A 16,837-nucleotide genomic window follows, 5' to 3' on the forward strand; every position below is an offset into this window, starting at 1 on the left:
CCTGCTGCTTGATTCTAGCTAATTTAATTTAATTAAGTTAATTACCTCAAATGTCAGCACATTAACACAAGTTTGGACCTTTGGATTTAATGAATGAATGACTCCCAGGAAGCTCTTCTATCACGTACATGAAAACTGCATAGAAAGAGAAATGTTCATTTTTCTATTCAATTGCTTTTGTTGTTCAATCAAGAGATCACTCTCGGGTCTCTTCCCAGCGATTACGTCACCAACACTACACGACACAAAATACAGTGGAACCTCAGTTCGCATACGCCCTGGCTAGCGTGTTTTTCTGTTAACGCTGAAAATGTACGCCTCAGTTTCCAGTTAGCGTACAATTTGACATGCGTCTTTTCATATTATTACACGACGTGAGTGCAGCTGTGTTCTTAATAGGAGTGTTACAATCACGACACAAGATATTGGGTTCACAAGAACAAGACGGGGCGATAGTTTAACATTACTTCTAAGAAAACTACTAGGGATGTAAATAGGGCTGGGCATCAGTGGGAACCGGGACAAACATCCCGATTCTCCCACAATCACTTAAACCATGCAAACTTTTATGACCCTAACCCTGAAAAGAATCGGAATCAAGAATCGTAAGGAACCAGAATCGAAGAATCGGAATGACTCAAATTCAAACAAATGCATCTAAATACACGGCTTACAAAAATGATATATTTTAAAAACAGAACGATTCGATACAATTTGATACAGTGTATAAACGATACATTTCAATACGTACATTTTTGGATGTAGACATTAATCTTACATTATAAAATGAAGAGGCCAACTGTATAAAAGTGGCATTCTTACAGTATTTTCAAATGCATAAAAGAGCACATCATATCCCCAAGCGTGCTCTTAAAGTGGGGTCCCCTGGCACCGGGCCGCGGGAAACTTTCAGGAGCAATATTTTTTATTAAAATAATCATTTATAAACAACTACGTTAAATTTTACGTAAAAGGATACCAATTTTGTAAATATGGGCCTTTTTTTTATTCAAAAAACAATATAGTTGAAAATTCCACAGTTATTGCATGTTTATGCTGTTTGCTGCGAGCGGCGATCTGTCCCACTTTTGGGATGGTCCTTGAACGCAACATCTAACTTTCTGCCACGCTGCACAGACAGACTGTACTGTTTTTCTTTCCTTTTTCCTCATATTTGGTCCCACATGCTGATAATGTGGGCATGCATAAATGTAAGATTTGATGATGTTATTGAGTGCTAATGTGTATATTGGTTCAGTCCACAACCTCAAGTTAATTCATGTTAGCACACACAAACAGTGACGCACAATTTTCTCTCTGAAAAACAAACTCCATGCTCGTACTGGTGGAAGGTGGCTGTGTATGAAGATGCATCCGATGCGAGCGTCACAGCCATCTTAATCACATACACAACAATGATCAGCGGAAGAAAAAGTAAAGCCGACCGATTTGTGAGGTCTGATGTTTTATTACATTTGCATTTCAGTCATGCAAATGTATTACTCTTTCAAGCGCATATTGTTTTGACAAAGCCGAACTCTTTACTTAAGTAGCCCAAATAACTAACCGGAACTACGTTTATCACCGAAATCCGACCAGAACTGGGCTCACAGGACCAAGTGGGCGGTAAGTCAGTTGATGCACTACACTGCTTATGGGGATGTCACATAACTCCATGTCCAAAAATCCAAACTATCCCTTTAAGATGAAAGCTGGAGTTTAAAAGAGAGCAACCTTCGAGGAACAGGCAAGCCTGGCTTTCCACTCAACACACCTGGCTAACCCAGTAAACTCGCTTTGCTGTATACCCCCTGTGTGAATGTTCTGGCAAAACAAGATCATTACGTTTGATTTGGTTGAAATAAGCTATGGAAATAAATGTTACAAAAAGGAGCAGCTGATATTTTTATTCACATGTTTTAACAAATGTTCAGGCATATCTGTTTAAATTTTGTTTCTACTTAATGGATTTGATGCTGTTTACATTCATGTTGCACTGAAACAGTGCCTTTGCTTTTGCATAACAGCTGTTTGCACTCTGCTTAAATTATGCTGCAAATTATAACTTATGAAATGTATCTTTTTGTTTTTGTTTCACCCTATCACCGGATTGAGATTGTAACCGTATTGCAAATCGCATCGTATCGTGAGGTACCCTGACCTTCCCAGTCCTAGTCTACATCCCTTAATCGCTGTCTGAACTTTGATGTTTGTCTGCGTGTTGCATATTTCAAAAAGAATGACCAAAACAGGTTCAAATGTCGGAGTTAGCAGTCTACTGGCGTCAAAGACAAACCTCAAATCTATGGAGAGCGCTGTACCCATGCAGACCAGTGTACTCAATGTTATCGCAGCACAACTGCTTCCTGTCTGTGACTCATATTTACTCATACTTCTGTCGAAAGCATGCAAGTATTGGCATTTTTTAAAATATTTGTCATTTTCTTTTGGCTCGTCCCCGTCAGCGGTCGCTACAGAATGAATGAATGGTTTTGAGTTTTATGCCTGAGGACTTCCATATATATAGCTAAAATTATTAAACTATTCCCTAAGTGAAACATGTGTACTACTTGGTGACCATGTGTCCTCTGTGGCTCCTCCATGGTTACTGATTATCAGTGTGTGTGTGTGTGTGTGTGTGTTTGTGCGTGCTATCACTTTTCACCTGTTGCTAGTCATGACTAAGGAGTTATGCAACAGAAGTGAGCCTTGGCTGCTGATCGCCATCAGAGCTGCCATGTTTCTACAGTATAAATTCCTCCAGTGAATCACACGCTGACTCCACATGGCGTAATGCTCATTCTGAGCAAAAAAAAAAAAAAAAAATCAATGGGGATAATGCCACACCTTACCATTTAGAAGTGGGGGTTTTCAAAGTGTGGCACACAGACTCATTTTGCTACTGAAATAACTAAAGTTTGCTCTGCAAGTCTGAAAGGATGCTTTTCTTGATTTTTCTCAAGCTGCTGTGCCTCCACTCAAGTCCTTTGGTCCGCCTCAAACAAAACTTTTGCTTATACAGGCCACTGATTATGCCGTAATTAAAGGTTTTCAATCTTATCTCTCAAGTGGAGGGACAACAGCATCCCTTGTAGTGTCGAAAACTGTCCATATATGAATTTTGTATGCGTTGAGGCACTTTGGGTGCAAGAGGGGCAGGTACTTCCCTTTAGTTTGACACTTCCTCAAGTGAGATACTAGAAAGAAATATGGTGACAACACAGTGTACACACAGTGTACACATACAGCTGGTGGTAACTTTTACACATGAAAGTAATCGTAGGTTTAACGCTTTGTTGCTTTGTAGCAAGAACTTGAAACGCGACAAGAATTTAAAGCAATAAGCAACGCTGGAGAGCAGACCGGGAACCCAAAACAATAAGTGGATACTCACAAATTTCTTTTTGCTGTCTCCATCTTCATAACCCTTCTTTGACTTCTTGTCCTTTTTGGTACCAGGAGCCGAGGCGGCATATCCCGGGTGAGGATCCATAGTTGCAAAGTTAATCCGTTTCCTTCAACCGGGAGTCAAAACAGACTTAGCGTGGATGAAGACAAAAAAAAATCCTCAAAGAAAGTAACGGACTCAATAAAGGTCAACTATTAATAATAATATTGACCCAGAGGGGCCTGTGCTGGTAACCCAGGCTAACTAGCCACAATTAGCACCGAGTTGCTAATGATCTGGTAGAGAGCCAACCTCGCCGAGTGGACTCGTCTCTAAGCCGCCTGTCTGTCTTCCAGAAGGAGGGAAATTCAAAGCGGACTGGGTCGACGTCAGGGAACAAACAGAAAAATGCTCTTTCAACTACTTAGAAAATAGAAACTCGCTGAATGCGTTTCCACATGAAAAACAAACTTTAGTTACGAAATAAATTTTAACCCACAAACACAGCTAGCATTAGCTTTAGCTAAAGCTACTTTGTCTACTTTGTAAAATGTCCTCTCGGGCACCGCCACACTTTGTTTCACACGACGAAGGGGCTTCCTTAAAGTTGCCCTGCCACCACTGAGGCTTCCACTTGAGCTTCCATGTCTGCTACGGGGTTAGTCAACTTTTAAACTCCGACATGACAGCAATAAAGACACAGCCTTAGCAGCCGACAGTCTTCCTGTCCTTCGCCTGTGATGACAGTCAAGCCCAGAGCGGCGGGGAGGGGGGGCGGAGTCAGCACGAGACAACTACACCTGAACTCAGATCTGCTTCCTCGTCTGCGGCGTGAACGAGCATCGTGGACGAGCTTCACCCTGGCACCCAAATGGCTCGTACACTGCACAAGCCATTTATACAGTTACAATAAAAAAATAACAAAATTATTCACCCTAAAGAGATCCTGGGGTCATTCCTCTTAAAATGATTTTCAGGTCATTCTTATTTTGTTAAATGAATATACAGTAGGTAAAATTTTTTAAATTGACATTTTAAAAACATTTTACAACATCCGTTCCTTAAATTTGCCTAAAGAGACACATTTGTTTTTAATGACTACAAATTTTAATTTGAAAACCACTGAAAACGCAATTTTTGAAGCTGCATTTATGTAAACATAAACACAATCCTTGATAAGATTTTAATTTTTTTTAAGTTTTACAATTGTCCACCAGATGGCAGTACTTTTTCCCCAGTCAAAGCATGCAGGAACATTTCTCTTACCACCTTGCTAAATGATACACGTGTGTGTCTATGCACCTTTGGAATTGTCTATATGTAAAAATAATTTATTATTTTTTTTAAATATCAGAAGTATTTTTTATAAAATGAAAAAATAGGGGGGAAATGATATACATTTTTACTTCAGTTTCTGGAAAGCTGACTTTTTAAAAAATCTGACACTGTAGAAAAAATAGCACATGGAAATCAATGTTGCTGTCATAAATAAATGCACATTGAAATATGTGTTAGGGAAAAGATTTTAGTTTTTTCTTTCAATAATAAACTGGAGGCACAGTAGGTAAACATACAGTGGAACCTCAGTGATTTTTCGGTTAACGTTGAAAATTCACACCGACATTTTGCCTTGGTTTGCATAGAATATAGCCCACATCTTGTCATGATATTAATACTCTGTGTGAGGGCAACGCTGTTCTTAATGGATTTTTATCACAAAGCGCCCTTGTTAGCATCTTGCTAATACATGGAAACCAGAAGTCAGCTCCATCACTCGTCTCTATTTTAAGGTTAAGGGTTATATGGTCGTGCAAGTGTGGTTTTCTAGAAATAGATATATTAATATCTTATTCCCATATTAGAAAATAGCAATGGATGAGTAAAATGTTAAACTTAATACATGTTTGTTTATATGTCTGTATTGTCATATTTTACTGCTCCAAATTATAAAATGCTGCACCTCGTTGTGACCACGAGGTAGCAGTGTTGACGTGTGTGTCGCGATCTTTTTGCCTTTGTGACAATTTTTTCCTTTTGTTGAGAACAGAGTGTTTTGTTGCCTCAGAGTGCTTATTCCTCCAGCAAATATTGTAAGTAGACTAACAGGCTGAGTACTCATGCAAGGACTGCTGTGACATATACATCTGCTAGCACTGGCTGAGTCAATATTTCATATTGTATTTTATTCCTGATGCACAACTCAAAAAGTGAGCAAATGTAGTGTATGGGCTGAAAATCTTTATCTCTTATAGAGAATTTCATCAGGGAATGCTAGCGGATCAGTGTCGTAGTGCTGCTCAAATTATTTTTGCTTCTACGTCTAACTGGGTTTTCAATAAATGGTGATGCCATCTCTGAATGAGTTACACAGTGAAACAGTGGCGCTTTCATAGCCAATTTTAAGATGAAAAGTCTGGACAGGTTATGAGTTTAGCTCAAGTTACCATGGTGATAAAGCTGCTTTAAGAGAGCTAACTTCGTTGAACATGCAAGCCTGGCTTTACACTCAACACACCTCGCTAACCCACTAAACTCACTTTGCAGTATACGGACCCCCCCCCTCCCCTTTAGCACAAGTTTGTTTCCTAAACAACATTTGGTGGTTCTGCTCCTTCGCCTAATTATACCCTTCTGAAATCCAATAAAAGCTATAATTAGATACTATAAACAACAACACTGTGTTTACTTCATTTCAGTGGACTTGTACGTCTCAGACTGAATGAAGTGACTCCAGTGACCATATTACCCCCGTTTCGATGTAATCCCCAGAGTCCAATAAACATGTGATTTACTGTACCTCCACAAACATACACAAAGACACACACATCAACAGGCAGAGGATTACAGTGATAGGCTCATTTATCCGTCGCGGTATGTGAGAGATGTTTCCAACAACACGGCTGGGGAGGATTTTGTGCATCACTGGTGGCAATCAAGCTGACAAGTGTGTTTGCTTTATTGCACACAAGTGGTTGTATCCTTCAGCTTCAAGTCTTACTTCTTCAGGATCATGACACTGTATGATTTATGGGGAAAAGGTTAATTAAAGGTGAAATATGCTATGGCAGCCAGATGGCCTTTGTAAAGATGCCCCTTGAGAGTGTATTAAATCACAGCAATGACCTCGGCAACAGAAACATCAGCATTTATTCATCAGATGACACAAATACTTCACCTTAGAAAGTTTTTCAATATCTTTATGTCATGGATAAAGCTTGCAGACTGCCATGTAATCACCATTTTATTATACAGTGATGGGGAATGTGTTTTGGTTGTATCTTTGCACAAGACAAACATTAAGTATAACATCCTTTATACTGGAAATATGAGCTGCCATGGCAAAGGTTTCAAGGCAAAACCCATGATCAATGCTGCCTTCAAGACAACTGCCAAGTGGGAAAAGGTTGACAAAAGTTCTTACTTGGTGCAAAAAAATGTACCCCAACTTCAGCAAGATGTAGCAAAATCACACAGCAATGGCATTGGGGAAAAAAACCCTATATGAACGATATTTACACGTGTTAATTGGTTAGTTATTGGCATTGAACCCAGCAGGGTCTACCTGGACATTGAGATGTAGATTAAAGGGCCCCATTCTGATCATTTCAGGAGCTTTTAAAATGATGTTGGATCCCCGTGGGACATTAGTGTAAGTTTATTTTAATCAAATATTCCATAAATCTCAAGTTGTGTACAGGGTAAAGCTGCATTCTTCTCCTCTTGGCCGACATGCTCAGATTCCGCAGCCTCCTCCCCGAGCTGCAGAGACACGCCCCCATCAGCCCCTGTCTGGTTTACATGCTAAGGGTTACCAGAAAACTAAAGAAGTGAATATTGGATGTAATTCGCAGAATACTGGAGAATCTGATGACCAACTGTGCTTTGTTCACAAAACTGCTGTCTGTGAAGTGATGAGAGCAGCGGAGCAGTGACCGTGAGCTAGGTCTTTGGCTCCCTGGAAACAAATATTGCTGCTTTACTCCGGTTAAGATACACAATTCTTATAACTGAAAACAGACTTTCTGACAACGGTACTGAACAGCGGTCACCGATTGTTTCTGGACACCTGGCACGTTGCCATGCATGGAAAGTCTGACGTGATAAAATCAAGACACAATCTTCTGGGAATGTCGTGGAGTTCTCGTACCTGACTGTTCACGAGATTTGTAAGTGGCGTAAAAATTAAACCTTCAAAACACAAACCAAACATATACTGTACATCAGTGTGAACGTCAGGGCCCATAGGGCCCATCTAAGTTAAGAAGCTAAAAATACTGGCCATGGCTTGCGAAAGAAATATTGTTTATGAATAGACAGACAAAACTAAAGCAAAACTTGCGTATCAAGGTCACCATCCATGCTTTTTGTAGGACACTTCCAACTTCTCAGGAGTCTTGAATGCAGCATAGAACACTATCTAGTTAATGTGTCAAAAGGAAAAAAAATAAAATCAAGGTCTGTTCCAAAGAATGGTCCAATATACAAGTTTGCTGTCCCCCTAACCTGCAGTAGGCCCATACTCACTTTTATCATTGCATTCCATAGTCTGTTTGCATTTGTTGATGTAATCCTGACCAGCATGTGTGTTTTCATATTTGGGATTCCTATCCAGACAATCCAGTGTGTCCACAAGAAACGAGAAAGGCATCAATTTCATGTAAAGTTACTGAACCCCCCAAGTAAAGTTCCAGCGCGTCAGCAGCCTACTTGTAGGATGTCCGGGCCTCTCTCAGTGACCTGTCGTATGGCATGGACGCGAAGAAAGAGTTCCTCAGCTGGCAGTTAATGAAGAACACAATGAGCAGCACCAGCAGGAACAGCAGGAGGCACATGACAATGTAGGTGAGGAGGTCTGGTTTGTGGAGTTCGCCATCTCTGAGCCCACCGCCTCCTCCTCCTGCGCCGCCTCGGCCTGCGGTGGGCCTCAGCAGCGCAGCCACACTCACCAAGCTGCCGTGGGAGACATTGACGGAGGAGGGAGCGCTCGTAGAGGACTGGGCCATAAGCACCAGGTCCAGGTGGGGCGTATGGGTGGAGTTGAGGAGGACTTGTCTCAGCATGACCTATGTGGGTTCAGACTGGAAAGAAAACATGTAATTGTCAGTGATCCAGCATGCTTGATTATGGATGCTATAGACGGTGACATTTAATTAGCAGGACAATTTCCAACAGACCTCAACATAAACACAGTAGAAACTTTCAGGTTAAACACTACAGTTGACTTCTGATTTGCTTGTTTCAAAACATTTTTCCCATTGGAAGTAACAGACAAAGACAAATCAGCAGATGAATAAGTAGGTATGGATACAATAATTTATTGTTAGGTTGTTCCTATTTAATTAAGTGTTCCTAATTAATTATGTTGACATACACCCCTGCTCAAAATGTTAAGACCAGTTGAAAAATGGCAAGAATTTACATTTTGCACTGTTGGATCATAAGGAGGTTCTAAATATGCTAAAAAAAAAAAAGAAATGGTAGTGAGACAAAAAATATTTTGAGTAAGCAATTTATTGCCAACAATCAGAATAATATTTGCTGCACTCGATGTGGAACGGATGGGGGGTAGGGTTGAATAAACATTGCTTCTTCTTACTCCTTTTGGACATGTGGAACTGTGAAATGATTCATGAGAAGTATTCCATTGTAACCTGCATGCATGTTCAAATAAAATCAAACCATTAAAGCGAAATAGGCTCTTCATCAGCTGATCAAAAGTTTAACATCATAGCTGAACAAAACTGAAACCCCCTAAAATAGTAATCCAATATTAAAAAAAGGAGTCAGTAATGAGTAGCTGGGCCATTCTTGTTCATCACCTCAAAAATTGGTGTGGGCATGCTTGGGGATGCCCCTTGCAGCATCCCCACATAGCCAGCTGCCATTTAGCGCCCCTGCAAACCTGAATCTCCATTGTTCCATTGAAGGAAAAAGCCCTCCAGATCATCTCAGGTAGGATCTCCTTGCCAAAGCCATCAGGACCGTCAAGGTTAATTTTTTCTCATCAGAGAATAAAACTTTCTTCCACCTTTCAATGTCCCATGTTCGGTGCTCCCATGCAAAGATGAGATGAGGCTTTTGCAGAGGTTCTTTCTTCTCAAAAGCCTTCTCTCGCAGATGCCGTCTGATGGTTATTGGACTGCGCTCGGCACCAGCAACAAGCTTCATTTGGGCCGAGGACGGTCCCGTGTTTTGACGGACAGCAAATCGGATCCTCTGGCTCGGGGCCAGTGACATTTTTTTGGGGGGTCTACCACTTGACTTTTTGTCCCATAACCCTCAGGATCTTTGAAGAAGTTTCAAAGGACCGCCGTTGTTTCATTTCTTCTTTTTGCATTTTCATTCAGCAGTGCAAAATGTCCATGCAAATTCTTGCAATTTTTCAACTGGTCTTAACATTTTGATCAGGAGTGTATATTATGGTCACAGCCTCTTTATAGGTTTTCCCTAAGAATGAATTGTTTATTAATCTTGTCATGAAGTAAATGAGGCAAAGTGCACTACTTGGCTGCAGCCAGCAGAGGTGCTGTTGATGCAGTCTCAACTGTTTCTGTGTAAAGAAGCACAGCTATGAGAAGTTAAGCTATATCATACGTATTCGTATGCGTATGCGTATGGTGCAAACTACAGCCGTCCCTCACCACATCGCCGCTCAAATTTCACAGCTTCACTCTATCATGGTTTTTCAAAAATACATTAAGAAATCATTGCTTCGTGGTTGAATACGGCCTATTAGTCAAAAATATGCACATTTTAAAAAACGTACATACATTTTGCCTATTTTGCTGCATTTTCAAGCATAAAAATGGCAAAATAAAATAAAATACAAATATGAGACATTAAGGAGGCGCGTTCAGATTATGATATGCAGTGTTGTGCACTGGTCACTAGGTGTCAGGAGGCGAAACATACAATCGCCAGACCTGACCGCCAGAACAACAAGCATTTATTGCAGGTTTGAGTTATCTCACAACAGGCACAATAATAAAAACATAACAATCATAACATTAAGATAAAACTCAACTTGGAACCCCCGCCATCACTTAATGTCCACATGTCTGAAACACATTTACTGCAACACACATGGGTATGAGTTTTAATTATGTCTTAAATGGCTTATTTTATATTATAGCCACTATATTGGGTAGTACCAATGTAAAGGTGACTACAGGGGTGTTATTTCATGTCTGGAAGGCTCTAATTATGTTAAACATTTTTAGAAGGTCGTAAAAAGAGTTTTCTACGCTGCAAGTACGAAAATATCCCATTTACAAAGAAGGAATGCTACTTTGCGGAACCAATTAACCGCAATAAACGAGGGATCACTGCAAATGCTTTTTGGCTGAATCCTGACTTAAGGGGTGCATAACTTTGAGGTACCACTATATTGTTCTTTGCACCACATAATTTTTTGTCCAAAATTCAATTTAGTGAACTAGAGGAATCAATTAGTGACGAATCAAGCACTTGATTGATACCACAACTTGGCTAATCTTTAAAGCACAGATAAAAAATGATCCATATAACTTAATTGTTAATTCTATTGTAGTACATAATAAGCTTCTTCTACTACATGTATTTTACTGGATACAGCAAAAATAATTATCTTTGCCTTTGCTGATTGGCTAGAAGAAGTAATTTGACTCTACTGCCCCATGTGGGGGTGCCACAGTTCATTGAAAAACAAGGAGTTAACAGTTGTCATGTGAAGATGACTATTGATTGTTCGTGTAATTATTACCTTATGGAAATCACTTTATATAAACTGTGTGTGCCAAGCACCAGTGTATTTCAAGGTCAGTACGTGTCACTCATTAAAGTGTACACAGTCTTGCCTGAAAGTGATCTAATTACAATCAATCAATATGACATACGTTCGCTTGTATACAGTATATCCATATATGCACAGTATATATCAATAACAATGTAGTATAGGAATGACTTACATGAGTGCGCACTGCTGAGAGTGTCACAGGTGATAGTGGGTAAGACAAATACCGGCTCCATATTCCTGTCAGTGCACGGTTCGGTCCGGTCCAGCCCCTCTAAGGACGCCGCGTAGAAAAGGAGCCGTTCTCTTCCACTCTGCGCACAGTCCATATGTGGTTGGTTCCGGCTTTTAAAAAACCGTGCACACGCGCACCGAATTGGGAGTAAAAGCCAGTTGTTGGTCTGGAACAACCACTCTATTTCTAAGTAATCCCGCCACCGGGTGTGATATTATGTCCAAATCCAAAAACCTGTACTCACGATCTCGATCACGCGCATTTCTTCTTGTGCGTCGTAGTGCGCATCAAAACAAGTCAGCGTGCGCTTGTGCGCTCATGCAGCATTCGGGGCGCAGAGGAAGGGCACGCCGGATCTCGCCTCTCTCCGAGCCCGCCGCTTCCTCCGGTGCCGGTGGTAGAACCACAACAATTTGGCTGGGATTAACGCTCCGGTGAGGTTACAATGAGGCCAAAGATGAGTTTAATGGAGCTCAAAATGATGCAGCGAGCAGCAGGTCGGCTGCTCCCATCGTCGCCCTTTGCTGCATATGTCTATGTCACAAGAGAGAGAAAGAGGGCAGACCAATGTGCATGTGCATGTGTGTGTGTGTGTGTGTGTGTGTGTGTGTGTGCGCGTGTGAGAGAGAGAAGGAGGCGTGTCACCTGACAGGGATGTGCTACAGTAAAGTCACAAAGTCGACATAAATCTTCCTTTCCCTCTAAAGTAATGAGAGGTGTTGAGTCAGAGCTATTTGTGGGGGGTCACTGTGGGGAGTGCCTCGCACTGTGGTGATGAGGAGGAGGACATATCGGAAGGCTGGGAGTGATAATGGAGATCTTATTACATCTTACCAAAAAAAAATGGAACGGGGTGGGGGGTGAAGGGGGCATCAGGCAATCCAAGACAGAAATTGGAATTGAGAGAATCACATTTTGTGTTTGGGACTGTGGAACGCTTGTTGACCTTCCAATTTGGAAGCCATTTTTTCCCCACAGGCTGCATTGGAAACGGAAATAATCCTATCCAAGCTAGAACCCAACTTTTATTGACTGCAGACAAATGTTCAGGTAGCATTCTTAGCTGCCGTGCAAGTGTAAAAAGAAGTTAAGCAGTGTATAATAAAACTACTCACCAGTTGATGGCGGCTGACAGAGAAGTCACATTTCAGGAAGTCTTGTTGACGGCAGTTGGCGTCATGTACAGGAAGCACTGTTGCCAAGTTTCCATAAGAAAAGTAGCAATTTGGCTGTCCTAGAAGTCGCTACATGGCGCCATGGCCTACTTTGCATATCTTTTGCAGAAAATGTTGTAAAATGGGAAAAAAGCATAACCTCAAGGGAGAGACAAAAAGTGAGTAAAAGCACCTTAATTAAAATGGCTTTTGAGAACTTTTCTAAATGAACACAACTAAACAGCGGATGACAGATTATGCTGTGTTCATTAACATGACTCACTCTTCTGGTGAATACATGCAATAGCAACTGGTTTATCAAATACTTACATTTGCCCCAAGAATTGTACGATAAGAAAAGAAATAAGAAAATAAGAAAATAAGCCATTTAAGACATAAATAAATCGGCGTGTCTCGATACAACCTTTTCACTTCTGATCTGATTCCGATATTGCAGCCTGGACTATCGCCAATATCGATCCGATCCGAACAGATATCAGCACAGATCATATGTCCATTTTTTTACTCGTTTAGTAATGTGGACTGTTAGAAAAGGCTTGATCAAGTCATATTCCTCAAACAGACGGCCTGGCTATTTTCTCTTCCAGCCAATGACTTTCTGCCGCCCAGTGGGAGTTTCTAGTTACAATGAATAAAGTTGCAATATTTGGAAAATTAGGATGGGGAAAAGCTAGAATATTACGATAATAAAGTCAAAATACTATGAGAATAAAGTCAGAATATTAAGAGAAAGATTAGCATGAAGTTGAAATATCCATCCAACATTTTCTATGCCGCTTATAGTCACTAGGGTCGCAGGGGTATGCTGGAGCCTATCCCAGCTGACTTCGGCCGAGAGCTGGGGTACACCCTGGACGGGTTTCCAGTCAATCACTGGGCACATATAGACAAGCAATCATTCACTCTCACATTCACGGACAATTTAGAGTCGCCAATGAAGCTAACATGCATATTTTTGGAATGTTGGAGGAAACCGGAGTACCTGGAGAAAACCCACACACGCTGACCCTAGTTTGTATGCTATTGTTAATGATGTCATTTTAGCCAAATTGTACTGAGCAGCCGGGACAGTCTGGCATTTCGTGTGGACTTGACACTATAAAGCAGCCAGGCGCAGTCGTCTTCTATGATGCTTCGGACATGAGCATGAACACAAAGGGGCCCGACCCTGAAAGCTCAGTGGGTCTGCTTCATATTCATTTGCACCTGTGCTGTCACAACAGAAGGGCAAGCAGGCACTCTGCAAGGACACACACACACACGCACATGCACACACAGATAGATGCATATTGCAGCAAAACAAAATGCTGATTGTTCCCAAATTAGAAACTCTTATGCTTCAGACAACAGAGCTCTCCTCTTTGGTGTCCCACATGAACTTTGCATGCACATATAAAGAGGAATTACAATTTTGGGGGGGGTTAGGTTCTCACAGGGGAAATTTAATTACAGCCCAAAGCCTTGTTTACACATGTGGAGGATGCAGCAGTAATTGTGGTTTATTATTGCTAAAATGGGGGCACACATTCCCTGCATAGCTGCAGGCTTGCGACATCATCAGCAACATCAAGTAAGTACAACACTAATCCCAAAATACAAAAAGGGGGGGGGGGACTGGAAAAAAAAGAAAAAAAATTAATGAAAATGGCCTCCAGTGCTTTCAATATTAAGAAGCTCAACTTTGAGAGCACAGTATTAGGTACACAATTTAATACACTATTTCATTAAAAATGAGGAAAATAATGCTCACTTTTGATTGAGGAATTGATCAAACAGCATCTTGTGTTTGGAGTTTGCAGTGATGCACAACTGTAATGCATCATATTGAGAGTTGTTCCAAATATTTGGGTTACTTCAGTGCATCTCAAACAATCCCCAGGGGTGTCAGTGGGGCGCGAGGGGCAGGGGGGGACTTCCACTATTAGAGTTATTCTGCTCCTGCTAACATTTGGCCTCAACTTGCTAGCTCAGCTGACACATAACGGCTTTCTCGGGAAAGACTCCAGTTTCAGAACCTTTACTTTGAAAACTAAACGTACAGAAGTAAAACATGTCGCGTATGACTATTGGATATAAACGATTGAATAATTATTTTAATAATATAAGCAATATTGCTGCAAATTTGGCACCCAAAAAACAAATGGTAGAAAGTCATATAACGTTCTGAAAAATAAGTTGATGAAACTGTTAAGTGTCCAAGTTTTGAATGTTGCCGTGTTGAGTCTATAAAAAATGCACATCCCTGTAAATCACTTGAACTTTTTCCTCTGTTGTGAGGATCGCACAGAGTGAGCAGTCTTGTTGAAATGTTGCGCATTGACTTCATAAATAGGGGTGCAAGGTAATAATCTGAATTATGACGTCATACCAATAAATGCAACATTAGAAAATAGCCCCGATAACCGAAAGCTCCAATGAGATATAAAAAGTTATCAGTCCTCGGTATAAAAAAATATCGCACATCCCTCTTAATAAACATGACTTGAAAATTGTTTTGAGTTGTTGCAGACATTATCGCATTTTAGGGTTGTCTTCAACGAAGGATTTTCATAGTTGAATCTAATTCATTCAATTTTCTTCATAGTTAACTAACACTTGATTATTTTTTTTAAAGTAGAGCTAATGGCGATCCCGACATATTGAACATATGAAACGCTTCATTGAGCACTCAAACCTCACTCATATCATGCCTGGCTGCCACATTACTGTGGATACAACTATACCCACATGCATAAAGAAGTGAATGGGTGAGTTTTTCTCATACCTTCTGTTGCGGACTATTGTTCTCTGGTCAAGGTCAAGATTTATTTATAAAGCACATTTAAAGCAAACAGTTCACGCTGCCCCAAAGTGCTGTGCAGACCAAGAAAATAACAATTTTAAAAAAAAAAAGCTAAAGTAGGAAACGTAACAAGTTTAAAAATAAAATAAAAGCAATAGGAACAAGCAGAACAATGAAAACATTTCACACAATAAAATAAATAAATAAACAGATTAAAATGTCTAAATTAGACATTAAAATTCAATTGGACAACACACTCCACAGAAGGAGCAGTTTTGAGTTCCATAGCTTAGGGCCTGCGACTGCAAAAGCTCTGTCTCCTCTTGTTTTTAGTCTCGTCCTGGGACAGTGTGAAAGAGACTACTGCATGGCTGCAAGGCCTCAGTGCTCTAGCAGGAGTGTGCAAAGTCAGCAAATCACTTAAATGAGAGGGGACTAGACCATTTAGGCATTTAACAAAAAGCAGTAAAATCTTAAAATGAACAGGCAGGCAGTGGAGTGAACCAAGCACAGGTGTCATGTGCTCATAATGTTTTATCCCTGTGAGCAGACAAGCAGATGCATTTTGGACCAGTTGAAGTCTGCAAAAGGAAGACTTAGACTGGTCAAGGCCAAAGTAAAGGGAGTTACAATAGTCCAGACGTGAGGAAATGAGCATAGGTAAGACCCTTTCAAGTTGCTTTATGGGAAGTATGGCTTCACCTTTGCAAGAATCCTGAGCTGAAAAATACTTGCTTTGATCACTGAGCTGATGTGGTTGTCGAGATTAAAAACGCTGTCAATAAAAACACCACGGTTTTTACCACAGGGGCGGCAATAAGACGAAAGGGGGCCTACGGCACTGCTGACATGAGTCCTGAGTGAGGACTGTGTCCCCAAGAATCACAACCTCAGTTTTATTTTCACTTAAATTGAGACAAATTGATTAACAGCCAGGTTTTTACATCACGGAGGCAGTTTTTTAAGGCGATAATGTTTGAGTAAAATCACTTGACACTTGATCCAGCCTTTTCTAACATTCCACACTACAAAATAAGCCATAGAAGTATGCATGATGTGTCCTTTTCCAACATTTCACACCACAACATAAATCCTAAAAGTATCATTTGTGTTGATATCGGATCAATATCGGTGTCAGCCGACATTCAAGGCAGCAATATCAGTAGTGAAGTGAAAAGGCTGTATCGGGACACCCTTCATTTATACCAAAGCAAAGGCATTGCAGGTAGAGCCATGGCCACCCCCCATGTAAATCAGAATGGTACAATCTTGATCACATGACATTTTTATGATTCGACGGTGAGATTGATAGTCGACTCAAACTCCTCCGAATCGAATCGTCGACTATTATAAGACACCCCGACTCATTGTATTCATTTGTTTTGATGACACGGTGCAGGTGTACCTAATGCTGTGGCCGGTGCTGTGTGACTTCAACTGAAGCAGCTACCAGGTTTAGCGCCTGCGCAATAAGCCACCAGAAAAA

General features: G+C 40.8%; 2 protein-coding genes across 3 annotated transcripts in view; both read right to left on the reverse strand.

The window, feature by feature from the left end:
- The window catches only part of LOC129189430 (protein diaphanous homolog 1-like), a 103,473-nt gene extending 99,288 nt beyond the window's left edge, over positions 1-4,185 (reverse strand). For both annotated transcript variants that reach the window (XM_054791036.1, XM_054791034.1), the window contains exon 1: positions 3,395-4,185. In XM_054791036.1, coding sequence (XP_054647011.1) covers positions 3,395-3,493 — 99 coding nt within the window. In that variant the 5' untranslated portion in view covers positions 3,494-4,185. The remainder of the gene's footprint in view (positions 1-3,394) is intronic.
- A 2,243-nt stretch (positions 4,186-6,428) lies between these two features.
- Positions 6,429-12,500, reverse strand: LOC129190345 (small integral membrane protein 32-like). Its single transcript, XM_054792948.1, has 4 exons — positions 11,335-12,500; positions 8,096-8,466; positions 7,913-7,992; positions 6,429-7,805 (listed from the first exon to the last, which is right to left on the reverse strand). The coding sequence occupies exons 2-4, from the start codon at positions 8,446-8,448 to the stop codon at positions 7,774-7,776; spliced, it is 465 nt and encodes a 154-aa protein (XP_054648923.1). The 5' UTR covers positions 8,449-8,466; positions 11,335-12,500; the 3' UTR covers positions 6,429-7,773.
- Positions 12,501-16,837: the final 4,337 nt, after the last annotated feature.

The sequence above is a fragment of the Dunckerocampus dactyliophorus genome, chromosome 11 (genome assembly GCF_027744805.1).
Source record: "Dunckerocampus dactyliophorus isolate RoL2022-P2 chromosome 11, RoL_Ddac_1.1, whole genome shotgun sequence".
Taxonomy (NCBI): Eukaryota; Metazoa; Chordata; class Actinopteri; order Syngnathiformes; family Syngnathidae; genus Dunckerocampus; species Dunckerocampus dactyliophorus.